The 27,576-nt window shown below is 41.1% G+C and overlaps 1 protein-coding gene across 2 annotated transcripts in view; it reads left to right on the top strand.

Moving 5' to 3' along the window:
* The window catches only part of negr1 (neuronal growth regulator 1), a 124,531-nt gene that overhangs the window by 62,012 nt on the left and 34,943 nt on the right, over nucleotides 1–27,576 (top strand). For both annotated transcript variants that reach the window (XM_062395596.1, XM_062395595.1), the window contains exons 4-6: nucleotides 9,799–9,930; nucleotides 22,765–22,885; nucleotides 24,894–25,042. In XM_062395596.1, the coding sequence (XP_062251580.1) occupies nucleotides 9,799–9,930; nucleotides 22,765–22,885; nucleotides 24,894–25,042 (402 nt within the window). The remainder of the gene's footprint in view (nucleotides 1–9,798; nucleotides 9,931–22,764; nucleotides 22,886–24,893; nucleotides 25,043–27,576) is intronic.

The raw sequence follows: 27,576 nt of genomic DNA, 5'->3' as shown, positions 1-27,576 counted from the left end.
GAGGTGCTCAATGCTTTATAGGAGTGTCTGTAACATGATGAATAGTGGACCTTTTTTAACTCAAATGTGATATTGAATTACACAAATTTAAAGGCAATTGGCAGCCGTAGACGATTTCTGTCCAGGCGGAGACTTTTATAAAACACTTTAACACTCATCCTTGTTCTCAAGGAGGTTCTTCAAAAGTCAAATAATGAACTTGGACCTAAAATATCCAAGGATTGCAACTAGCTTTTTATTCATGCAGTGCTATTCTGGCTGAAGTTGCTCCTGTACGCTTTTAAAGTACAACATTGAAGTCAGACTTTTGTTCTTGCCTATTTTGTCACACCTTGTTGCTATGAGATTTACCCATATGTGGTTTTGTTCCATTCACATTTCATTTCATCAAATCGTGTCAAGCCAATCATTCTGAACACACAAAGTAAATGAAAAATGGTTAAAGACTCTATTTTTGTCTGTTCTTATATTCGCATACTAACTGCAGTGTCTTTCATGTATTCAAGCATTCATGCATTGGCCAAGCTCGACAGATTGATTCAATTCCCCACACTCTGGTGGCCAAGTCAGTTAATTAAACATTTATCACAACTGAGCTGAGCTGTGGTATAGACTCAACTCTTTGTTCAGTTGGTGAACACAGTATGCTCTCATTTAATGGTAAAAAGTGAAGAAGTATTTCATGCTATTTTAACTTAAATCCTCTGAGATGGAGAAATTCATCTCCCACTACCTGCGTAATGTGGTTCTCTTCAACCACGGTCTTTGTTTTCCTCATCTTCCATGTGTTTGTGAAATATATATCACCCAGATTTGAAGTAAACAAAATACATCTCTCACAAATATTGGCTTATGTTTTTTTGGCTGGAGCAACAAATGGCTTTATGCATCAATCCTGATTCACAAAACAAATCAAAAGGTGCTGATCATACATTTCCCTTAGCCAAGCTTAGCTAATTACTCTCCTGCAGCAATTTTTTTGAATCACAGTCACATAAATCTATTAACCCTGCTGCCTCCTGCGTTTTCAGAACAGAAAGTAACCGTGAGGTAATACCGTGCGTCACAGAGGTGGCAGTACATGCAATCACGCAATGACTTCAGGCTCCTTTGGCCCAGTTCCCCCCCACTGGATTTTTTCGCTGCCTCAGATTGACATTGAGGGAGCAGAGCAGGTGTTATGTATCAAGGCAGACTAACACCCTAGTTTTGAGATCGGCCCTGCACACAGTGTGAATCAACCCGTAGCTCTGGCCCACACCTTGAGTTGGGGCCAGGAGGCCGCAGCGCACAATGTGGCCGCGTGGGTTGTTCTCCATTTTCAAGAGTTAAAAGGATAAATTGATGTAGAAAATGCTTCTCTATGCTAAAATGGATTCTTCTGCGATGCCTGCCCTATCTGTGTGCTGCAGCCCTGAAGGAAGTGTACTCACGGCTCCCCTACACAATGTGGGAAATTGCTTACTGTGACAGCACTTAGCCAGCGTTGGCACTGAATGTGAATTTAACCTTGCTATGATTTCTTTAATTTGCTCGGAGTGACATCTCCCTCAGGTGAGAGGATCCCCCGTCAGTGTCATAGATATATCTCAGCACGCACTTGTGTGAGGTCCCCCAGTGTTTTCGCATCGCTTACAACAATGCTCAGGTTATTCTCTCCCCAAAGACACCTATCCCTTTATTCTTCATATTCAGGATACCGAGTGCAATGTCAGTTTATGTTGACTGTAATGTCAAGGTTTATCACTCGATATATAATGTTCTTCAAAATATAAATCAAGGATGCAATTCTTGTTTAATGGCCTCTCTGACCTTTGCAAAGCCCCCTTCCGGCTGCAATCGATAAGAATACCATTTGCTGTCTGGGCGGGATGATGCAACTAGATCCTGCATGAACAAAATATATTGTCTTTCATTTATCAAGAAAGACTGAAGACTAATTTAATTTTTTTAATGGAAATTCCCCCATTAGTCTCAGAGGGGTTGTTGATATTTGTTCAACTTTGAGACTGCTTTGAAACCCCTCCCAAATTTAGTGCTTTTAAAAGAATATGTGAGCAAAAGCTGTTTCATCCCTGCTGATAAGATAAAATCACAAATGAATCTGTTGTGAGTCAGTATTTGTATTACAGTACTGTCCTAGTCATCAACTAAACTTCCTCTAAAATGGCAGGAAGGAATCAATAAAATACACATTTCTAGAAACACACTCTGGGGTCAAAACAATATTCCCTCTGCCACCATATTGATCCAAATTTAAGCCGACATTTAGTCCCAAACTCTTAACTTTTCACTGGCCAGTAAACTTTGTGTTCCCTGCCTTAACGCTGTGGTATTTTCTATGTATTTGGCTGCAGTTCTTGGTTTTGCTAAAAATTTTGCATCACATCCCCACACAGTTTATCTAATCATCGCTTTGTCCAATTGGGATCATCTTTGGCTTCTCCGTTTCGGCTTAGCAGCAAAATTTGGCGTCGGTGTGAAAATGTATTTGGCAGCACAGACACAAAAATTTAAGAGTATGGCGTTTCAGCAATTTTCCATCCATTCAAAATCAAAATGGCTCAGCGGGATGTCAGGCCCTCATTGTATCATGCGCTCTGCTTCACTGACTTGAACTTGACATCGATGCAAGACATGTTTGTTGCAGAAGTACATGTTGGCTCATGATGTTCTGCTAAACAGTCACACATTGCAATGGTTAATAATTTACCACCTTAAACTGACTGCACAGATTGTCTTTTCCATCATCCTTGAAGAATTGTGTTATTATTAGTTATTTGCAGCAGTTCAGACAATTAATGTTTAAACATATTCAGTCATGTTCCATTAACAAATGTGTTGATTTTGTGGTTATTAGCAAAGCTACAACCTTCAGGGGGCAGGAAGATGCTTCTGCACTGCTTCAAAAACAAACAATAGACGATTGTCAGACACAGGGATGTGGAACGTAAGAGCACAATGTGTTGGTGTCATCACCAGGGCTTTGCAAATATGATATATTCAATGTTTTATCTAGAAATTCTAAAAGTCAGGTTTGATTGCCAAGCAGGTTTACACATACAATTAATTTGCTATGGTGTATTTGTGCAAGTACAATTTAAAAATGAGAAACAAAATTATAGTATAGGCACCTGGGGAGGGTTTGTGCAATGCTTCGTGAGTAAACACTAGAGCCTGGATGGTGCAAAGTACAGTTTGTCCGTTATTTGCCACAGGAGGTGTCAAAGTGTCACAGTCCCAGTCAGGGACCTCAGTGCAGTCCAGTGGTAGGGTCCCAAGCCTTGTTGATGAGGCCATTAGCAGTCAGGGGAAAACACTGTATACAAAAACACACACATCCAAACTTGATTAACACTAGGTGCTGGATAGAAGTGACAGAAACCATGAGACGAGAAAGGTCTCCCAGGTAGGTTGTGTTTCGAGCCCAGTCTGATGAAGGGCGTATGCTGTCAGCGTTACCTAATGTTGGTGTACGGACATTTCTTGTCTTCTGTAGGACGTTTTAACCTCATACCTTTTGCATTTTGACAACTCTATGTGGCTTGGCTCTTTGCGTATCTGAAAAATACCATTGGAAAGCAGTTTTTTATCATGGGCACAGTACTCTCCAATTTACGTATACATTTGTGTGCACCTGCAGAAAACAACATTTAGCTCCATCAGTTTAATTAGAAGCCATGCCACCTGTGGATATCACTATAGGGTACTGTTGAATGTGGGAGTCATTAATACTCACACAGGTTTGTCACAATTGTAATGTACATTTAGATTGATTGGAATTGTGCAAGAAACCGGGGCTTTTTCGACATGTAATAGCAGTGGAACAAAGATTATATAACGTTGGCAGTGATCTTTTTAGAAATGCCAGTTTTTATTCTGATGGTAACGTACATGCAGGCTTATTGGCCGGACTTCCTGGAGGCATTAAATAAAGAAGCTGTCTTACATCTGTTTTGGGAAAGTTGAAAAAATTAAGGTGTATCTTAACTTGTTGTATGTCTCACTAGCTGCTGTTTCCCACTTTTAAGACATAGACAGCTTCATTGTCTTGGTGTTTTAACTAGATTACACTTAATTGTAGTTCATGGAACACAATGGTGAATATCCCTTCACTGACTTGAGACATCATTCCTGCTGTGAATGATCCACATTCGTTCTCTTATCCCGGGTCTTCGCTGCATGTTTTATCTGGGCCTCATTGTTCAGTGATATAGAGATCACAATGACAGTTTGGAGGCATTATCGAATCAAATGAAGGGTTCTCATTTTCAAACCACTTAGCCAGAGGCAACAAAAAATCAGTCTGTTGCATTTTGTGTCAATGTGGTCAACCAAGCAGAGGTGACTGATTTGTACCTGCTATCTTATCATAAAAAAAGGCTTGGTGGTGTGCACCAGACCAGCTGCCTTGATAAAACAAGGTTTAGATTTAGTGCAGATGTGAGTCTCAAAGATCCCAGTGTCTGTGAGAAATTAAATCAATAGTATCTGCATCCAGTATCTAATACTAACAAGTGTTCATTCAACTACAAGGAAAGGATGTTATTCATCTTAAAAATAAGTAAAGATGAAAGTAAGAAACCTCATTTATTGTATGTTTTTAAGGCCGTATAAAAGATGAATGCTCTATCAATCTTAATACACAAAATAATAAAGAGTGCTTTATCCAGTTAATTATGCATTAACTGATTTAGAAAATAGGACTGTATCAAACAGAGCTCAAAATCTGATAAGCTACTTTCCACTTGAAAAGAGTTCTGCGTGCGCACCGCAGACTTAAGCCAAGAAAATTAACCTTTGCTCTCACATTTCCCAATAGGGGTCATCTGAGCAGGTGGAGACATCACCCCAATTCCAGGTTCAACTGAGTACAAAAATAGAGGAAGAGAAGTAATGTTGGAAAGCCTCTATTCTCATCCTGTGACTCTAACACAACCACACAGCGGATTGTGATGGTGGACCCTAGATCATGGCGATGCATTGTGAATCAAAGATCGTGATAGTGGATCGTGGTGCCAGCTGATCGTGGACCCTAATAGTGGATCGTGGAGGTGGATAGTGATCGCTGATCATGGACTATGACTACAACAAGACTGCTTGATATACAATATGCCTGCTCACATATTCTACCTTTACCGGCAATAACCCTTTCATTTCAATTGTCATTACTGCTCTTTCCATTTCTATAAGACAAATAATTCTTATTTATGCAGCTACACGTGGCATATATTGCACTTCTGTCCTTCCTGGGAGAGGGATCCCTGCCATGTCGACCTCTCAGAGTTTTTTTCCCTCTGTCAGCTGTTTTTACTCCCCCAGTGGCAAGTAAGGGATCGGTCATCTCTCAAGAGGTGAAAAAGTCGCTGTGCCTTTCTGTGGAAACCACAGCATTTGATCCTGCCATTTGGTGAATGGAATTGGAATCATCAAGCATACTTGGCCTCATGGTTCAGTGCTTTTGATATCCTTGCCCTAGTAAAAGACTTAAGTGAACACAGTGGATATCCGCATACTAGGTATCATTATTCCCTATTACAATGAATTACAATGCTGTGCATTAAGGGCAGTGCAAAGGTCAACCGTGTCAACAAAGAGCACCGCGACGAGTGCTGTGATGGTCTGCAGGGATTTCTCTCCCTTTAGAAAATCTATAAATTAATAAAATGTGTTTGTAAAGCACTTTTCTAGCACAGACATAAAAAGTACTTCACAAGAGAAGGCAAAAAGAGCAGACATAGCCTTGATGTCTATGGGCGGTGATTTCTAGCATTGATCAGCGTCTGCCGTAAACAAGCCAGACACTCTGCAGAGTAGTTCAATCACTAATGGTTTAAAACTCTGTTAAAACTGTGTTGTCGACATTCATTAAAATCAATATATCTCATTTTAGCTCTGTCATCTGCAATGGACACGATGGAAACACTTTTAAACATCCTGTCCTTTTCTTTGAAGCAGTTATGCAATAAGAAACACACAGTCAGGTATATGGCACAGGTTCTTATTTGAAGTTAGGATTCCCTTTAAAAGGGGAAAGCACAGTTATAACACAGTTATCATCCAATGTGTCAAAACTGAATCTGTCATGAGGGGGGACCAGACCAACTGCTAACAAAACATCCTTTATTTAGTCATTATCAGTAATCTTACTGTCAAGAGCAAATCACTGCTTCTCTGTCTAGCATTCACAAGAAATTTAAATAGCAGCACCTGATGCATAGGGAAATGGCTCACCATATAAGGGCGTGAGACTGATTGGCAATGTGCACACAAAGAACTCACAGTAACTGAAAATAGCATTTAAGAAGCCAGAATTGATTGATTAAAAATCTAAAGACGCCGCCACCCCGGATTCAAACCGGGTTTTTATAATTTGTAGTCAGTAGTGGATATCAAGTACCACAAAAAATAATACATGGGACCCATTGGAGAGAGGGGGAAGGAAAAAGAAAGGGAAGGTGCACAGAGTTATCTGAGCTGGAGGGGCGCATCCTTGGAAACCCAGCACTGCAGGTTAATCCTCAGCTGAGCAGCATCTGCGGATACTCGGCCTGAGCCTTACAGGACCTATCTGGACCGGACATGCTGGGCTTGCTTCAGACAAAATGTTGTCAGTAATATTCCGGTTCAGGTCCCGCTGTGGTGCAGCTGCATCTCCTCAGCCAATCTCTCGTCTCAGAACAGAAATAAACTCGGTTTTCAGAATTAATAGGCTACCTGTGGATGTAACGTTTTAACTATAAGCTGCAAAAGTAAAACAGTGGAACATGTGAAACATTTAAGATGTAAACACCAGTGTGTAAAACCTACAGATGGGTGACTATATTTGTCACTGAATATTCTCCTGTTCAACTTGTTCATAAAAGTGTTCTCATTTATAGTATCAGACCAAATATTTTGTGTGTGTTTTCCTCTGTTGCGTTTACAAATTATAATCTTGTGAGTCTTTTTTAAGGAAAAGAAATGATACAATATTATAATAATTTAAATTGTATTATACAACTGTAGAATTGAAACCATTTCAGTACATTACATTTTGCTGGTACAAAAAAAACTTTTCTCTGCCACCTTCAAAAAACTCCTTTCTGCCAACTCCATTTACACATTTTTAAGGAAGATATGATTTCTTTTAAAAGAAGTAGAGGTACTGGTTTGGAAGCTTTGTTCATCAGGAGACAAACTTATTCAGAAAAAACTGATGTGATCTCTCTGCATCTGTCATAACTTACACCTCTTTGATTAACGTTATATGAACACTTAATATCACCATCAACAACACTGTTTTAGATGAATTCAAATTAAATGTGTTGTTTTTATTTTTCTGATGATACCTGCTAATAAAGCTTATTATTTTGAGCATCTAACTTGTACTACATCATGTGATCACGGTCGATATACTCCGTAGTACCGCATATCCTCTTTAACACCAGTGGTATCAAGTTTAAAAATAAACTGTGCTCCAAATAAAACAGCTTTTTCACTGGTTCAATACCCGGCCATGTGTCTTGCACATGTCTCCATCTCTGTGCACTCTTGGCATATTAAATTGTCTGTTTTTGAGACAGATCCAGTGTTTGTTTAAGGATCCGTCTTTTATTTTTTTCAAACATGTTTTTTTCCTATGCTGTTGTTTGTGAAGCCACTAATATCTTTGCCAAGACTCTTGGACTCCATTGTTGCCACCAAAACAGAGTGAGAAGAGAAAGGAAAGCTCATTATCCACACAGCCTTGAGTTTCAAGTTTTTATGACATCGTAGTTAGCAGATAAAAAGGTGCCAGTGTGGCAGAATAAGAAAGTGACATTATATAAGAATCCAGTTCACTTTCAGAGGAAACTGGCAGCGCAGAGTGGCAGCATCTCCACTCCTGAAGCATGGGTTGTTTTTATTCCAGCTCCTGTGATGTGATATATTGCTTCGTCAGTGTCGGATCTCTCTATGGTTTTCTGAACAGTATGTTGCGTTCAGCTTTGCTTGATTGTTCACTCTGTTTGTTCCCCGTGCCTTCAAAATCTATCCACATATCTTCTATCCCAAGCCACCATTACCACCCTGAAAAGTTGTATATAAATAGATTCCCTGCTGAGCACTGCTGGGTTGGAAATAATTCGAGTCTGGCAGGGGGAGTGTGTGTCGTTGTTTACGTACACGCTGCTGCCTGCTGAGATCCTATAATCATTTGTTACAAAACCGTATCAACTTGTCAATGATAAATACAGATGCCTTGTAGGTTGTTACTTTACTAAGGCACATAACCAAATGGAACTCAGGGCGTTATTCCGTGTAGATATGTGAAAAAGGTGCTTTAATTGATATTTTTTCAACATTGATCAATCATGTTTCCTTTAATCTAAATGAAAAATGCTTGTTATTGTTACATATTCTGACACCTGATGTGAATTGATGCCAGGTGACGTGTCAGACTGACGTAGTTGTTATTTTCCCATCTAGCATCCACGCTGTTCATCTGAACGTGTTGGTCTTAAAATAATGTGCAGTTAGATGCATTATTGGTGTGTTTCTGTGAGGCGGCAGTGGAAACCATTTGTTCTTAAGACAAACAAAACTGTGGTACAGAATCAGTGTTTTATCAAGGGGACTTAATCAAGATGGTGATTTGCACCTTCATAGATGATGCACAGTCCTTGTTAGAAACAGACAGATGGTTCGCTTGTGTGCAAAGTAGAACGTTTCCTCTGCAACCAGGCGTCCCCGCTTACTACCTGGCAGCTCCATTATAATAGCATCCCTCAAGAATAACATTTTTCTACTGTTAAACTAACTAAAGTGGATTTGGACTTGCCACAAATGCACTTGCACCGTTCACATTAGATCAAGCACTTGTATCGTTAAAAGGGAGCCCATTCAGTGCCTTACTGAAATGGTAGGACCAGGGAGTATTTAATAAATGACTGAATAAAAATGGTGTCATTTTTTTTTCTACAAAAGATTTGGGCAATGGCTGACACAACCTGGAACCAGCACATTTACATTAATCAGAAATAAGGCGATATATTCCACTTGCAATCAGTTTCCCTCTGTAATATACATATTCCTGATTATTCTGCCTGAATAATGCTGGACCTTATATCATATTCCACCATTGGTTCTTCCCATTTATTTTTTTCAGTTTCTAAAATAAACCTATTGCATAAATTGAGCTTGAATGCTCATCTTTTACCACCAGCTGAGTGTTTTAACTGTTTTTCTCCATTTGAGCGGACATATTTGTGTGAGTTTCTGCTCCCTCCAACTTTTGAGGTGGTTCTCCGCCCTACCAATATGCCAGGCATGTTGCTGTGCTACTCCTGCGTATTTGGCACCCCCAGCTAACTGTAAAGCACTGACATGTGCATTGAGCCCTCCAATGTGTCTGTCATCCAGGAAGCAGCTCTGAGAGCGAGGTGTGGAGTTGAGCAAATGATGAGCAGATGACTGGAAATACACCCCCATTGTGTTTACTGCCCTCATGAGACGAATTGTAATTTGTGAATATGGGCTATACAAATAAAATTTGATTGAAGTTTGATTGATTGATCATATCAGTCTCAGTGGATTGTTTTGGAGGGTAATCAGGAGTTCAGTTCAATACCTAATCGCATTGTATATTCTAATCAGACTTGCAATTGAAAGCTATTTACAACAAGTGAGGGCTCTCCACTAAGGGAACATATAAAACATTAGTATTTATATATATAATATATATATATATATACTGAGTGTGTGTAAATGTGATGCTGTGTTTGTATTCTTTGTCGACACTGTGTAAGTACTCTGTCTCCATTTTTCTATTTCCAGCCAAGAAGTATGACAGTGGCGAATATCTTAACATCACTAGCATCACAAGGGACCAGGCTGGAGACTACGAATGCAGCGCTCTAAATGACATCGCCTCTCCTGACACCAAAACAGTAAAAGTCACAGTCAACTGTAAGTATATATCTCTGTCTTCTTCCTTGCTTTCTTTTTTTTCCCCACAGTGGCCCCGCTGACACATGAAAGACAAAAGGGTAGCCTTCGATGATACCACTGCTGTGTCCTCGGCTGTGCTCCTCAAGAAAGTGTTCCTCTTAGAAGTTCGAAAAAGTGGAAGTTTCTTAATATTTAATGTGAGAATTCCCTTTTTGTCTCTGCGTATAGGTGATTAATTCACACCAAGGAAAGGTCTGACTGTTCCAAGCACTATTCCATTATGCAGGTAATGAGTCTTTCAAAAGTGTGAGGAGACAGTAATGAGGAGCCAGGGCATTAATGAGCGATACTGGGCTTAAGCTGGCGTGGTCACATGGAAATCACCACTCATATGTGTGAGCAGGAACAGGCGCTGGACAGTGATTGCTGTTCCCTTCTCTTTTTAAAAAGCAATCCTTCTGTTATTCATGGAGATGTGCATAGATGCCCTGTGCTAAATCTCACTTTTGGCAAAGCTCATCAGGCACTCGGCTACAGAGACGGGGGGGCGCTGGGCTGCTCCTTCTGGCCCAGTTACTGAGTCATATTCTGAAAGCTAATCATGTAAGTTTTCCAATTCAACTTTTTAAGAAATGGAATATTTTATTTCATACACAGTTTTGACAATTTAGTTCTTCTTTTGAAATAACTTTGTGTCCAATAATGTGTGTGCTTACTTCTACCTCTTTGTGTTAAGGCAGCTCTCGTTCTGGCTTCATTATAATACACGAGTCTAGTGGCCATTATTTCAGTGTAATGTCTGCCTCTAATGAGCCAGGCCTGAGTGAAGTTTTAGAGGCCAGTTATTTATAGCTCCGCTGAGACACAGGTCCAAGGATGGAAAGTGCTTTGACAACGCCAGGGTCTTGCACAAAAGGACATCCCCACAATTATTGATAAGGCATGTCACAGGCAGATGCCCACATTTTAAAGCCAGACAGCAGGACTACGTGGGTTTAGTGTGAATTAATTGATCAGGGAGTCTTTCCTGTGGTGTCAGGCAAAGTCACAGCCGCAACTTGAGCACTGGAGCGATGTGGAGCGAGTGGGAGAACGCCGTAGTTGGGCAAGTGTTGAGCTGGTATTTGCCTGCTGCACACACTTATCTGAAGCATGGAGAGTTACTTACACTTAATTTTGTATCTGTGTCTTATATGAAGAGAATCACCCATATATATATGATTTATGAGTTTTAAATTGGTTTCAGAAAAGTGTTTATCACTGTATTTTACATAATCCTCCTGTTAGAGCAAGGACTTTTTTCTAACTACAGATCCATGAAAATATCTCTTAATACAAAGGAAGAGACTGTACGCACTTTAAACGCTGCTTTCTGGACTGAAAAACTTAAGTTCTGCTTTGCAGCCAGCCTAATTGCTGCATATCACAAGCCTTTTCTTGGAAAGGCTACCTATTATAATACAGAAAACATAAACAATGTGTTGGACACTATTATCAAAAGAAGCAGGAGGATGCCAAGTGTATAATTTAAAAAGAGACTTCTCGATGTTCATGCCAAGAGCCCCCGAAATATGTATTTCCAGGAACACCACCTGCAAGATAAAAGACACAATTTCTAACTAATTAATGTCTTTCAATATGATTCACCTCGGAGTTTGGAGAAATATTTTCATCCTTAAAGTAGCATCTGTTTTTTTAATAAGTGTGTTTGTACATGGACAGTGTTGATAGGGACAGGAAACCTCTTGCAGCGGATGTGTGACTCACAGGACTCCAGTCATTAGTTTTGCCGAATTGATGGGGGCAGTCTGCAGAAACACTCAACTTGGAGCTCTCCTCCTTTAGTTGTTGACTTCCTGTTTGAGCGAACTCCGTAGAGAGTCGGACTTCTCCGGCCTCACTAGCACCTCACATATAAAAGGCCCTGTATTTTGTTGCATCTGTTTTGTAGTCAAAGTCCTGCGCAACCATGGGACTTGGATAAACACCATATGTTACAAATTTTAAGTCATCTTTTGTAGGGATGCACCGAATAGAGAATTTGTGGCCGAAGCCGATGCCGAATAATAATCAAACGCTTGGCCGAATACCGAATACCGAATACCGAATGTGGTTGTTAAGTTTTTCATTATTTATTTTTTTTAATTTCCAAAAATAAAATACATAGACATGATTTTCAAAGAAAGTAAATGTTTATTTAACATTTCTGACATGTTGTGCAAAAAAGTGCAAAAGTTGGCACAAGTCTACTAAGTAACAGTAGGCTACAATGTAAACAATAATGTAAAGGCTGAGGTAAATAGCAAGTGTGCTTGTAACATCAAACACTTACAGGTACATAACATATCCCTGACCAGAACAGATTTGTCATCAGAAAGAAACTGACATCTGAGACAAGACAACCCAAATTGCTTTACAGACAAAAACATTAAAACAAAACAGCTGTGCCTGTATCAAGCCATAGGTCTACTTAGCCTACTCCTCCGAAAGCCAATGTCCTCCACAACACTAAACGGTTGATCATCCAAAGCAATAAACTCCATTACCTTCTTCGTGATTGTGTTAGCTTTGGCATTGTCCTTTGCAAACTTTTTTGTCGTTTCAAAGACCGCGGCCACGGACGGAGTGTGGGTGCTGCTCGGAGCTTTCCTCTTTGATGCTACTGCAGCCGTCGCTCGCTCAAACTGAGCATGCTGCTCGGGGTGTTTGGCTTTAAGGTGGTTAATTAAGGCAGTAGTGCCAAAGGTCTTTGCGGACGACCCCCCTCTAGATATTTCGGCTAAACACTGCTTGCAAACTGCAATTCTTGTGTCGCTCTCCGACACTTTAAAACATGACCACACCGCGGACATCTTTGTTTACGTTTATCGCGTCACTAGACGCTGTTTGCTTGCGTCATTAAAACGCGCCACTAATATTCTGCCTTTTTTTTCACTCATTTTACCGGATACCGAATGTGGCCGAATGTGGCCTTTTTTGCAATATTCGGCCGAATATAGTCGGTGGCCGAATATTCGTTGCATCCCTAATCTTTTGTTTTCAACACTTTCAAAGAGCCGCAATCTGGTTGCTTAAAAAGAGTCAGTACTTCAAGAAATGTAGCTTTACATATAGTCGGTGTAACGCCCGGGCCACACTGCCTAAGCGGCACTGCTCTTCTAGAGAGTCAAGGTCTCGCCTGTTTTTTTCCCCTACTTACATTTTCTAAATATATTCAATACAGGATTTTACTTGTAACAGAGTAACTTTTCAGTGTGGTGTTAGTAATTGTACTGAATTAAAGTATGCCTGTACTTCTTCCACCACTGCTGCTAACATTCAAACTAACATGTTCCGCTAAAAAAGAAAAATCCTTTAGTTTTCATTCCTTTAAGGGTCATTAATACTGATAATAAACACTGTTAAATCCTGTAAAACCGTGATATCTTTAAACCATTGCAACCTAAATCAGTATATCAGCTCCAGAACCATATATGTATCTGTTTCATGAAAGTTGCCCTCTCACTCCCCACCACGGTGACTGGTGACACATGCTCATTTACAAAGATAAGGGGGTTGAATAAATGAGTTACAGTTGTCCACTGGAGCGACTGATATGGCCACAGCAGGCAGAGCTTGAGCCAGCTGGTGGCCACTCTTCACTGCCTCCTCACCACCCTGGCACTTGCCCGGTGAAGGGAAAGAAGAAGCATTTGCACCACACATCCCAATCTCCTGCATCATTCATGCCCTACTGTCACACATCAGGCCTCATCTGCCAGACGCCTCGGAGCGTGGGGGGTATTGATGAGTTTTTTGGGTGTGCCAAATTCTGAATTAAGATAAAGACGTTAGCTGACATTGAAACTCAAACAAGAAAGGATACGTGCACAGTGAGAAGAAATAAAAGTAATTTATTAAAATGTGCGGGAAAATGCTCGTGCAGCTGTTTATCTTGGTTTATAAAATCACCATCTCAACTTTTCAAAGGCTTGTATGCAAATTCTGCAGGGGTCAGTTTTACAGAAGATTTCTCACGGATACTTTGAAATGTATAATTAGATCAGATCGATCCAAACAACAACATTAGATCAAGTTTGTTGACATTGAAAAATTAAAATAATGAAATCTACCGGATCTGTCTCAGGTGCAAATAATGTTCACAGCTGGGGTTAAAAAAAAAAGTTATATTGACGCTACACAGGTTCCAGGTTAAAAGCTCACAAGTAAACTACATATGTAACATAGGTCTAGTTATTTTTTGACATGTTAAAGTAACTTAACCATTTCTATGATCTCACATAATTAAACTACCTTTAAATAAACCTCTTTATTGTATACCACATAGTGACACTATCTTTCTATTCTGTGAGTCTTTTTTTTTAACAAACAGGATTCAATGAATTTCCTTGTTCAATAATTTAAGAGGCCATCATCTCGTGCTTTGTCTTGGTCCGTTGAGTATCCTTCTCTTTAATAGCAGTTCAATTCAATTAAGTCACAAACACCAATCAGTCATGTCTGCACTATTTCTCTCCTATCGTTCTAATGAAGCGGCATTGAGTGAGTGACACTGACGTTTCATGGGTTAACAGTCTAATTAAGTACATGTCCAAACAGTTTCTCTCTGCTTTCATAACAATTCCTTTATAAGCTGAGAGTATAGTTGACCTCTGGGCTAATTGCAGATTAAGGGCACTAATTAAAATAAGCAAACCAGAGTAATGAAAACAAAATTAAGCTCTAGCATGTTTGGAGTTTTAATAACACAAGGCCGTCCGTAACACTAAGCCTGCCATTTGGCTTTCTATGATATGAGGAGGCATTGTCGCCATGCAGCGCTTTCCAAGTGTTAAGTCCGGTACATTTAACCTCTGCTTGAATGCCTCTGAGGCTCAAAAGACCACCTTAATCACACAGCACTAATTAAATGATTGGCCTGTGCCTCTTGTTTTCACACGTCTGCTGATGAATGAATGGTGACTGGATGCTTTCATCAGCCGGACCTGAATGATGGCAGTCGCGCAGGAGGTCACGCTCGCCTCAGAGGGGCTCAAAAGCCCCACTCGGTGAAAGGACATTTCTGTGATTTCTTTCTTCTACCTGATGAAATTTGATCTCTGACCCACTTTTAAAATTTACATATTCATCTTCCCTGCAGGGGGCTGCAGCTATTGGCTGAATCTCTCACCGCACACGGTGTTCCTCAAAGGCGTGAATATCACATCTAGGTGGCTGAGCTGGAGGGAGGAATGAGAAGGGAACCACCTTTGAAAACCTCCACCTGAGATAAAAAGCCAGTGATTGATTATTTCACGAATCCACCTCCTTTCAGAATAAAAGCCTTCAATACTAAATACATACACATGAAAAAAAAAAAATTCAAGCGGAGGAATTAAAGTATTCTGACCTTACCCTCGCTGTTAAGAAATCTCTCCCCACAGTTGTCTGAATTATGGATGTGGAGTAGCAAGGCCCTGTCTTTATTTGGAGATTTTTCCTAGTTTTGAATTATGTTGATGCAAGATACTGGTTATGTGTGAGTGTCACGTTGCTGAGAAAGCTATAGAGCAGAATCCTAGAGCCTCCTCGTGTAAGCTCCGCCCCAGCTGGACACATGTGGAGGTATAATTGGGTTCCTCCGACACAGCCCATGTTACTATTCTTCTTTTCTTCTGTGTGATCCCGTCCCCTCCTATCTAGATGTTTGGCTCTGGTTTGAACTAGCTCTCTCTTCAACACCACTTGTTTTCTTTCAAGCCAAGGTTTCACTTGTTTCGCAGAGTGAAGCTGTGCCCTCTGCGCCTCAGAGTTTGCCAGCCATTTGTACGCCTCCTTCCTCCTCCAGTGCCCTGCAGCTGTGAATTCTGCTCACACACTCACCGTGGCCGTGTTCTTCCAAAAAAGAGCACCTCGCTTTTTCTTTGCTGCGTACAGTAATTGGCCAGCAAAACTGTGATCATTCTTTAATTAATTATTAGCACCCACCTTAGAACTGCTGGGAGCAATTACAGCCAGTTCTAGATTCCCTGAGCGTAATTGAAATGCGGTGACGTACTTGGAATACTTTGAATTCGTTACATCACCTTGTCTTCTGTTTGCTCCGACCCTGCCTTCCCCTGTGAAGCCCCAGCCATCGGGGCCTGTTTGGGATTCAGGCACTGCCCTGGGAGATACACCCACAACATGCTCCTCTGACTCCTGACAGAGTTGTTCAGGGGAGTCATGACCATGTTGGATAAATAAGAGGCAAAAGTTGTTTACTTGTGGTCAGGAGACACATCTTCATGACCACCCAAAATTATAATGTCAAGTAAAGACACCAAAGTAAACAAGTTAGTGGAGTGTTGGTATGTTTGCACGGTGTCATTTTGTGTTCATGTAGAACAATTATTCACTGTGACATTTGCAGAGGTGTCCACAGCATTTACATTTTATAAAATACATGCTCTATGTGTGTGTGTGTGTGTGTGTGTGTGTGTGTGTGTGTGTGTGTGTCTCCTGTGGTCTCTCTGGTCTTTACACTGTCTCGTTGTGAGAATTTATGTCCACATAATGCAAATGATTTCATTCTAAGATATACGTTAAGGTTTAGCAAGTAGTAGTTTAGCTTAGACTAGGTTTTCAGAAAATAAATGTATGCGTGTGTGTATGTTCTGGCGATCAGCTCTGCCTCTCTGCAGTGGTTTGACAAGGCGGATGGATCATAGGTAAAATGAATGATCATTCGACTGTTGTTGTCTTTTGAAGATCAGACTCAAGGTCTCAGATGAGCATTTGAAGACAGTTTGCTGTGTCCATTGAAATACTGTGGCTTACAATTCAAAAGAGAAGGCTTCCTAGAATTGGATTCTGATCCAGTCCTAAGTAGAGTTAAAGCCAGTACCCTCGAGCTGTTTGGATGTAAATCCATCTCTCTACATCCCTCCAAAGCTCTCGTCTTGATTGCTATTTGGATTCCTTGCTGCATGTGGGGCTTGAATAAATGAGTGGATTCTTGATCTTCTGCAGAATAAATGTTCTTGATAGAGCCACTTCAAGAAAGTTTGACACTGCGACATCTTCCGTTTGTTTATGACTAATCAAAATCAGTTTGTATTGTTGCCAAAAGTGGAGCCATCCAACTGAACTTTCTTAATGCATTAGGGTCTTTCTATATATATATGTTGGTTGTAGAGTGGTCCTCATAAGAGCTCCCCAACATTCTGTATTCAGTGTAAAGGTAGGAATTTGGGTGCCTTCACCCATTTAGTGTTTAATTTAGACAAGGAGATTGAATCCCTACCGCTGACGACCCACACAGTGTTGTACCCTAAGCTGGTTATTTATACGCTTTGCATTGTGTGAAAAGAAGGAACACAATGTTCCCTAGCTGTTCTGAATAGAAATCTTAATAAATTAATAAATCTTGGCAGCAGAACCATTCCTGACTGACAAAAAAACAGGACAACGAAGCCCACAGATGGCGGTGGGGAACAATGTCTCTGTGTGTAAGCTGATAAGTCATGCACTGATGAGTCCATTTCGTAATTGCAATGAAAACTCATTTTCAAATCTGGCTGAAGAGGTAGGGTTATTAATTGATCTTTTAATTAAAAAGCCTTGCGTTCTGTGGGTTCTCTTGGCAAACAATAGTTTGTAGCTAAATAAATCATATTCAATCTTGAAGCACACCAATTAATCCTTAATAGTCACATGAGGACAACTTAAGAGAGACAACTCGGTGAAGCCCTATACATTAAGGTGTGGTGTTATCCCAACAAACTCCTCCCATTCATATTAGTGAGGTAAAACATTTCGTTCATCCTAAACATGCTTGTATTCATGTGCTTTGTAGAGACACTTTGGAAACAGCATCTTTAATTTGACGACAACCTTTACAGAATGTAAATGTAAAGGAAGTCGGCTTGTGATCGACCAACAACAGGCCATTTGTCAACCCGGCAGGGCCTTACAGCGCCCATTTCTCCACCTTGCCTGTGCTATTCCTGGACCCAACCCCTCACCCCCATCTGGTGGAGTCACCATGACTCCAGGCATGATTTACAGCACCACAACAGCAGTCTCCAGACACTAAATTACCTGGAATATTGGGCCTTCATGATTTTTAGTGCAGTACTTTGCATTACTCTCCAAATCCTGATGGTGCATTGCACAATATATGATGATTTAGGACATGCCAGCAAGTTGGAATTGGAATTATTGGATTGGGCTGGATTTTATGACTGTGATCTCTCTTAACAGAGCCAATTCCAAAATTGAAAAGACTTCATATTATTGTTATGCATATTAGGGATGGGCATAATTAATCGACGATCGATTAATTGATCATTAGGAATTTAGTCGAGGAAATAATTTTTTCATCAAGACTGTAATTCACTAATTACATATCTGACCACGGGGGGCAGTGTTTGAAAAAAACGCCACAGGCCTACTCAGTTACCTGCGACTGGCTGCGAGTTACCGTGTATTTCCATTTCCAAAGTAAACATTAAGAGGTCACGGCGAAGTGTAGAGTGGGACCATTTCTGGGGGAGACGAGGAGCCTGGTTGTCTGACACAGACGAGGGGAGCGCAGAGAACGGAGCCGCGGCCAGGCTAGCCAAGTTAGCACGAAGCTACCTGTGTATCACGGGGACGTCAGTCTCCTCAGAGCGATTTTTTCTGCCGGCTGGACTGACGGTCACCAGGCTGCGCTCGCGTCTGACCTTGGGGATTGTTAACATGCTCATCTTTCTCAACACAAACCCATAGGCTGGTACTGAAGTTGTATGTGAGCTACTGGTTATTTTTATGAAGGTTTCTCGACTCGGTGCCTTGTTTGATAGTTTTGAGTTACATCTGGCAAAACCTGTCAGACCTAAGTATTATATAGATGTGTTTAAATTGTTGTTTAACATGATGGTTTTTTATATTATTATTATTATAATATTATTTTGGAGAAAAAAAAAACAAGGTTCAGTTGTGTTTTGTAGCTCCGGCTTCTAGCTGTCGGCTCCGCTGCTTAAGATTACGCAGCGCATATTTTGTGCATCTTGTAATAAAGATCTCAATGAGGAAACACGCTTTGTTTTTTCACTTCATTTTAATATAGCCTATAAATAGTGAATTTTTGAACTTGAAAATATGATTGATTAATCGAAAATTCGTCATTAATTCTCCCGACGATCGATGAAGACTATTTAATCGAAAGCCCATCCCTAATGCATATAACAATTGACCATTTTGGACCACAAATGAATCTGTGGAGGATATTTTTCTTTATCCCAGCACGTTGCAACAGTTGTGTGACTTGAGTGATCAAAAGGACAATTTGACAATTTGAAAAAAAACTTAAGTCAACTTTTAAGAGCAGTGCCCTTGATTGAATAGACAGTGATGGACTATACACTATGTCTGGATTGACATTGGATCATAGTTTGTATTGTATATTTACACCCCCAGGAGGGATAGCCTGTGGTGCTCATACTATATTTTGACCAGCAAGATTTCCGTTTTTACTTGGTTGTTGTTGTTATAAACCAACCATCTGAAAGGGCAGCAATCCAAGTTCCGACTTTGAGTCTAATGAAGAAAACACAGTGTTCCATTAGGCAAATAGCTTATCCATTTAGTTCTTAACAAAAGGGGACACATCAGAAAGGCTCCCTCTTAAAGCGAATAGGCGGATATTGTGCCGGTGGATTTGTGATCTTGATAGAACCATAAACAACATTGACTTTGTGTGTGAGGTTTCAAGTATTGACACCCCTGCCTGGGCCAGCGTGTCCACTGTCCTAGTAACTGTACAGCTTGACAGCCAGGTCACCCTGGCGCTTTTAGAGGCTTCAGATAATCAATGGCATTGCACAATGACACCACTGGAGGATTATGAGGATTCACTGAGCCTCTGTCAGGCAGTGTAATGCATTGATTTTATCATACTTGTTTTTGTGTATTTATATTTATGTGCTGTGCAGTGTTATCTACTTGTTCCTGCTTTATTGTTAAGTATTTATGTTGTACATTGTCGAATACTTAACACTCAGATTTATACAAGCCCTCCTGATCTTTCCTGTAAGATATGGCTCTCCTGTAAGATGCTGGTCCGGTTTTCCGGCTGGGTCGTAGGATGCTTTTTGCGACCGGTCAGGCTTGTGGGTGATTAAAAAATAGGGAGATCTGAAATCAGAAAAGTTTTCTTTAGGTATTGCATCGATCCAAGGTTAGTCACACACACAGGTTGTACAGTACGCCCAGTCAAGGTCTAACAATACCTCGCAGCATGGCATTCAACTTTTCATTCACTGATAAATGAACAGGAGAAGCTGTAGCATAACGCAGCACTTGATTCACGGCATCAAGTCCTTCGGATTATTCAGCTCAGCCAAGGAAGAGGGACTTACTGCATAATTGGCACACATATGCAAGGACTGGAAATCAACATACTCTCTTCATATGAATGGGCTCATTATGATGCAGAAGAAGGTTGGGGAAAGGGCATCCATCATCACAGAGCACGCTGTCACCTCTCTGTGCCTCTCACACAGGATCATACAGCACATGTAATGCTCACATGCTTTTTTTTTTCACCTCACACAGATCTGTTGCATCCCACCTCATCAATCTACACAGATTCATACAAGTTGGATGAGAGACTAATCTATTCTAAATTCTCTCCATTGAACCAAGGCTCAGATGTTGGCAAGATCCCTGTCTCACAGAAACACATATATGTTTCATAATGAATCATGTCCTTACTGTAACACACATGGAATGACACCAGAACTAGCCTGTTTTGTAGGAACTGCACCTTCAGATACTGGATTAAACTGTTTGCAGTTTTGGGAGATGGACGCCAGGTAGTATCTCTGCGTTGTTCATCCCAGGGAAGCTGCAGCAGTCTAGCCTGACGTTGTCAGACTCACAATTCTAGTCAGAATGTGAGTCTGAGACCGCTCCATTAGGTTGTGATTATGGGGCGTGTTTCAACCGAACCAGGAAATAAAATTCCTCTTCGCTCAATTGGATAGACCTACAACCAATCAGAGCAACGTAGTATGTGACGTATGTTAAGCCACGCATTTTGAGTTATTTACTAACGCCAGGTTCACACCGGACGCTTCAGCGATGCCGAAGCGCCAAGCCTTAAATAACAGCTGGCTCCCATCCACTCCCATGTTAAAACTTTGTGCTGGTCACACCGGAGGCTGAAGCACCGCGCTGCGCCAAGGCTGCCTCGCGCCGTTCAGCGTCACTTCAGCGTCCGGTGTGAACAGCCAAGCGCCGGCGCGATAGGGATTAGCGCAGTGCTTTGGCGTCGCCTCCACGTTCTCTGTTCCTCTTTCAAAATGAATGCGCTGTCGATGTCTTCTTAAACAGACTCAATGGCAGCATCTACACATCTCAGCTCTCCAGCGGCAGGCTGGAGAGCTGAGATGTGTAGAAAACAAATTCAACCCAAGTGCACTTTGATGACGTGGTTGATTACGTTACCGTTGATCATCTGTCCATCATAGTATAAAGCCCGCCCTGACAATCTGATTGGCCCGGTCGGGCATAATTTCTCCCCAACGGAGCGACTCCAGACCGAACTTCCCGACCTCAAATGTTGTGGGCGGGGCTAAGTTCGTCTGGCATCCAGGCTAGCAGCAGTCCACACCAGGGTCAATCTTTTCAACATTTCAAAATGCAACCGCAGGTAAAGGTTTGCAGGCCATTCCATTGGATACAGACCTGAGTCCTGACTGACAAGTCGTACTTGAAGGCTTTTTGTCAGTAATATAAATAGTCCACACACCGCATCTTACTTTCAGACATGCCTGGGCAATTTCCTGTTTCATTTAGGACTGACCCTATAGAGTGCAGGCTTTTTTCCCATGTATTATAATGTACCGGGCTTTTAATCAGAATCTTTACGACCGACACAAAGTAATTTTGCTTGTATTGTATGTCAGCTGGCCGTGAATGTGATTGTTTGCTCAGATTGGCTGTTTATCATTTGTCAAGCTCTTCGGAGTCAAGCTGAGTTTACACAATACCCACTGCCAGATTGAACCCTGCACCTTATAATGATTAGTTCTCCAGCGTTGATTTATGGAGAATCAGGGGAAACAGTCATGATAATACCAGTGGGTAGTATCCACTAGTTCTGTGAGGAGCAGTGCTGCTTCGAGCCAACACTCCTTGTCCTCAATCACTTACCCTCCACACGTTATGAATTCTGCATTTCTCTGATAATGGCCAGTAATTACCCATGTAACCAGTGAAACATTTGTATTGTCATTTTGTGACCAAGGGAAATGTACGAGTGTTTAAAAATCCTTTTGTCTGGCTGGTTCTATCAATTGTTGCAATTCTATACAACTTCAATGTATTAATTTTCTTTCTTTCAAGGCTGTGTAACTATAAGCAGGGTAAATATTTGAAGTAAAAAGGACTTGGCTGCTTAAGAGTCTGTCGGAATGTAAAGCTGGCTTCATGACAAACGCAAAGAGATTTACAGCACATTTCAGCACATGAAAGGATCCTCATTCCGCATTCACGGAACCTGCCTCCGCCATTGAGTCTTTGAACTTCCATTAAGCCATTTATCACCATGCAGTGCAATTCATTTCCTTTTCCTAATGCTGGGGATGGCTGCCCTCTCCCCTCCCCAACTGCACCTCTGTAGATTCTGAGTTTTGAGTTTACACTATGTAATGTGTGCACTGACCACAAAGTCTGTGGCTGTCACTTTCAAGTACAAAAGCTCTCCTTCCCCCATTGCTCCTTGTCTGGCTGGCACTTAAACCTTTTCCCTTAAGATATCCTTTATGTCTGTGATAACAGATGTATCTTTATACTGGTATTTTTCTCTGCTAACACATTCTGTTTCTTTGTTTTTTTCTCCAGTTGCCCCATCTATCCATGAGATGAAAAGCCATGGAGTTGGTCTGGGGCGCACAGCTCTGCTCAGGTGCGAGGCGGCTGCTGTGCCTTCTCCAACATTTGAGTGGTACAAGGGCGAGAAAAGGTGAGCCCAGCTTTATTGTATGAGCTATTTCGATAGTAGTACCAGTAGCATCACCCAGATCCACTGGATGCCTCTTTGTTGTGTCACAGATCTCTTTTCTTGCCAGCAGCCATTGGCTTTATTCCAGGCATCTTGAAACAAGTGCCAGACATTAAGTATTGTTTAAACTTTGCTGTATTTCACAGCCATAGTGTAAACATGTTTGCAGCTAATGTATGACATTGAAAACAGGTACTTTGTTGCTCTTTTCACCTATTTAATAACCAGTGTGAAAGGTAGAAAACATTTTAACATCTAAGAAGTCTAAACAAAACACAGTAGTAGTTTTTTTAAAGAACCGCAATCTCAGATTATGGACTTCAGACCACCCTACGTAAAATCCTGAACTGTCGACATTCTGCAAGTGAAGAAACTTATTCGACCTTGGCGGATTATCAATTGCCTGGATTTACGGATGTGGAAAGCATGAATATTTTGTTAGAGATTGTTGGATTATGACTAAATACAGTTTCAACCAAACTCCACCAGAAAGTCTGGAGACTCAGTGTGTTTCAAGTTGAAGTCTAAACTTCCATCTTTCATGCTGACATTAAGCCAAGATGGTGGCCTTATTGTGAACAAGGACATGCTAGGAAAGGTGTTTTGGTCTAATTTGTTTCTGTCAGGCAGGGCTTTTGTTTGTTCTTCTACTCGTCCAGTCTTTGGGGAGAGTTCACAGAAATGTTCCAACAGACGTCATTTGTCCCTTGTCCTCACCTTGCATCTTAATCAAAATTTTTGCTGGCAACTGGCTCAAATCATTCACGGCACATACATCAATCAGCTGCGATTCAAGTGTCAGTTCTTGAATTTAAAAACCAAATTACCCCCATTACCCATAATTTACTCACTCCTGGTAAGCACAATTTCAATCATCAACTCACACTGTGCTAATTGTAATTATGGGCTGGATTCAATTTATTCAAATTGCTAAGAAGGCAAGTTGGCATGTTTCTTCTTTACTTAATTCAAGGACTTGTTCTTTCTGTGACTTCTTACATGGCTAAACGGTGATTTCTTAATTTTATAATTTTCACAGACTTGCACAGAACATGTGTAATTTCTGTAAAACATTAGCACTGGCTGTAACCGTTTTATTACCAATTTGATGTGCATGTGAAGTGAGGGCCACCTTTCATTTTGGCGATGTATTGATGCTGTTATTCCATCATGGCTGACAAGCAAATCTCTCCCTTGGTTTTTCACTGCTCCCATTCTTTAATGGAAGTTGGTGATTGTGTGTGTGTTGGGATGCCTCTTTCACTCTGACAGAGTGACTAGTTTCATGGTGACGAGGTGAGACATCCACCAATATTATCAGAGAATGCTCAGCTAACATTTGAAGTTGGTGTCGCAGAGGGAGCAACAGATTTGCAGATATTTGCTGGACATAAGGTCACAACTCGAGCCACAGCAACTTGAGCCAGGCTGGAGGTCATGGGCCAAAGTAGAGCTAGGATAGAAACATGCTTCCCTATCTGGAGGTTATTATTATTCATAATGTGAAACTGTTGCAGCAACACACATCAAATTTATATCCACAATAATCCCACAATCAGGATTTGTGGTATTTTCCGTTACAGAGTGATATATAATCACTACAGGCTGTTAAAGATCATCAAGGATATCAAAGTGAACATTTAACATTTGTTAATTCTACGATGCTAAGATGCCAGTCCCAACTGGAATAGGATTCATAGTAATCCTCATGCACCTGCATCCAAATAATAAGCAAGATGTCAAGAGGCACCCAGCGGTTTCCCCCCAGAGCAACTCTCCAAGGACCAAGTGAAGGACCACAGGATAAACAGATTTGTTGAAGAGGGCGATGAAGCACTGTACATTCTGAGGATCCACTTAAAGATGACTAACATTTGTGCTGTCAACGCTGGCTCCCCCTGAAACTGTGTGTGTGTCTTTGTGTGAGGAACACAAGCTTCATTTGTATTGATTGGGTTCTGTTTTTCAGGATTATCAAAGGTCAAGGCATCGACATCAAGAGCCCCAGCTCCAGATCAGTCCTCACAGTGACCAACATGACAGAGGATCGTTACGGGAACTACACATGTGTCGCCTCCAACAAGCTCGGGACGGCTAACGCCAGTGTGCCTCTCATTCGTAAGTTGACTTTCTACCTGCTTGTGACTGTCTGGAGTTGTGAAGAGTCAGAGGGCTGATAGGGTGTTGTAGAACTCACTGGGGGTGTATGCCCTCTGAAGTTTTAAAGTTAAACCCAGTGCTGCAGCTGAGTGCCCACATATCATCAGCAGTGGTTGTTTCCCATTTCCTAGTCATCAGTGTTGTGAATGTTGGCTGCCTAAAGTAGTTGCTAAGTCTGTATGTATGTTTAGTGTGTGGGTGTGTTGGTGTATGTCTGCTTTCAGAATCCACCAGTGCATGTGTACTGGAAAAGAAAACACACCAGCTGAAAAATAAATGTTTCTTTGAGGTGAGGGCTTTGCAATTACAAAGGCATCCACACAGGTCATTAATGTTACGTCGGAAATCAAGTAGGTGTATGTTTCAGATTTGACAGAGGTCTGAGAGCAAGCCCTTTCATGGATTCTAAATTGCCATAAGGTGTTTATCTGAATGTGAGAGGAGTCAAATAATTAGAGGCCAAGCTGCTGGTGCATCAGTGAAATACTGCAGAGTTATTGAATATATTTCTGGAAACAAACTTACGTACATTAAGTTGATAAAGAAGAGGGTGATTATAATAATCAACACTGATTTTTAAATTACTGAAAGCCCAAAGCAATGTACACAAATAAAGAGCAAATAATTTTAAAATCATTCAGTCATTCATTAGCTTGAGCGCTTATCCTCTGAGGGCCATGGAGATTAATCTTAAATGTAATTTTTAAATGAATTCTCCACAGCATAATCAGACATTTGGAAATATTTACAGTTTACAAAAGGGCTCAGAAATTATGTGTAGCAGAGGGATTATTTTTCCAGTCTTTGCCATTGAACTGGCATGATATCCATATAAAACATGTAAAGATCCTGATATGCTCTGTAGAAAACGCATCGGCATCAATGACGCATGATGCACAGAAAGGGTTGAGTGGTTGATTTTCTTATATTTCAAAAAAGGAAATGCTGCGCAAAATCCTTTTAAACAAGTTCTAGTCCACAGTCGTTCTTCTCTCTGAATACAGACCTCTTTAAAACTCAAAGACGTCTACATACAATCTCAAACTTCAGGAGCTCTCCACTTATTCAGAGCCTTGTACTTTACTTTGTGGTGCTATTTCATGTTTCTACACTGTTATTTTGTCTGCCCGCTGTACCTGCCAAGCAGCAACAACAGCAGTGACAGCGAGGGGCTTGGGACCAGATTTCCCTCAATGTTTTAGAGTGAGTATATGTGGGAAAAAAAAACAGTTTAATGTATTCAGTGATGAAATATGAACAGGTGAATTAAATTATTCACCGGTTTGCGCTGCACCCTCTGATGATAACACTGTCCCTAGCAGGCCAGAGACTCGGAATACAAAAAGATATTTCTGTAATGTTGGCAATTGTCAAAGGAGCCCTCCACTCTCCTGTTTGTGTATGCACAAAGAACATCAAAGCCTTGTCTCAGATCCTCAAATGGATGATCTTAATGTGACACCAGCGAGGCCTCAAAGGCAGAGCGGCAAAGAAACCCTCAGAATAGACAGAGGAGGCAGCTTCCTGTGCTGCCACCTCCAACGTCTCTCTTCCCTCTCTTTATCTCTTTGTCTCTCTTGCTATCATGGCTTTGTTTATCTGATTCTCTTATCTCACTCTCTTGCTCCCTCGCTCTTTCGTCCTCTCTTGCTGACTCCCACTCTTGTCTCTCTTCTTTTTCTCTCTCTCTCTCTCTGTCACTCTCTTACTCTTGCAGACACAGCCTTTCTCTTTCCTTCCGTTTCTCTCTCATGATCTCCACTAATGGAGAGAATGGCAATTCTGCTGTCGCTCCTAATGAGAAATGGCAAGCAATCGCTGCAGCGCGCGCTCTCGCGAGTGCGCTGACGCAAATAACAAAGCCCAGAGGTTAGATTTCACCACGGGTGACTTTGGATTGCTATTTTGGAATCAGTCGATAGCTATTGATGAGCAAGGTGGGGGGGGGGGGGGGGGGGGAGTGAGGCATGCATATTTGATAGAACATCATTCATTGAGGTGAATTATAAGTGGCAACAGAATGAGGGTGGTTTGCGGTGAAGAAATTTAGTATGTATGTGAAGATACAGTAGTTTCCTCCATTGTTTCCATTACAGTGGATGCAAATTAATTGATAAGGTCAAGTAACGGTCATTCCCATTGAAAAATCTGTGGAATGCAGCCACTGGAGATTAACTACAAAGCAAAAAAACTAAGCATTCAGGGCTCACCTTCATGAGTCTGTTGTCATGATTCAGCAGTTGAAAGGTCCTCATTCTTGAGCTGGGTAAATCTGTTTTGTCTTTAACGTAAGAGAGTCACTTTAAATTAGTCCAGTGAAAGGTTGGCCATGATCACGCTCGGGACAGCTTTCTCTCAGGGAAAGTCAAAGGAATACAAACTTTTTGAAGTGGCTCCCTTACATCTTGAAAAAGTAATCGTATTTAACCCTTAACATGCCTTGCTTGGGTCAAAGATCATCTAGGTCCAAAGAAGGGCATGTGACAAAAGGT

The sequence above is a fragment of the Platichthys flesus genome, chromosome 9, assembly GCF_949316205.1.
Source record: "Platichthys flesus chromosome 9, fPlaFle2.1, whole genome shotgun sequence".
NCBI lineage: Eukaryota > Metazoa > Chordata > Actinopteri > Pleuronectiformes > Pleuronectidae > Platichthys > Platichthys flesus.
The sequence above is the reverse complement of the archived record's forward strand: the minus strand, read 5'-3'. Positions and strand labels throughout refer to the sequence as shown.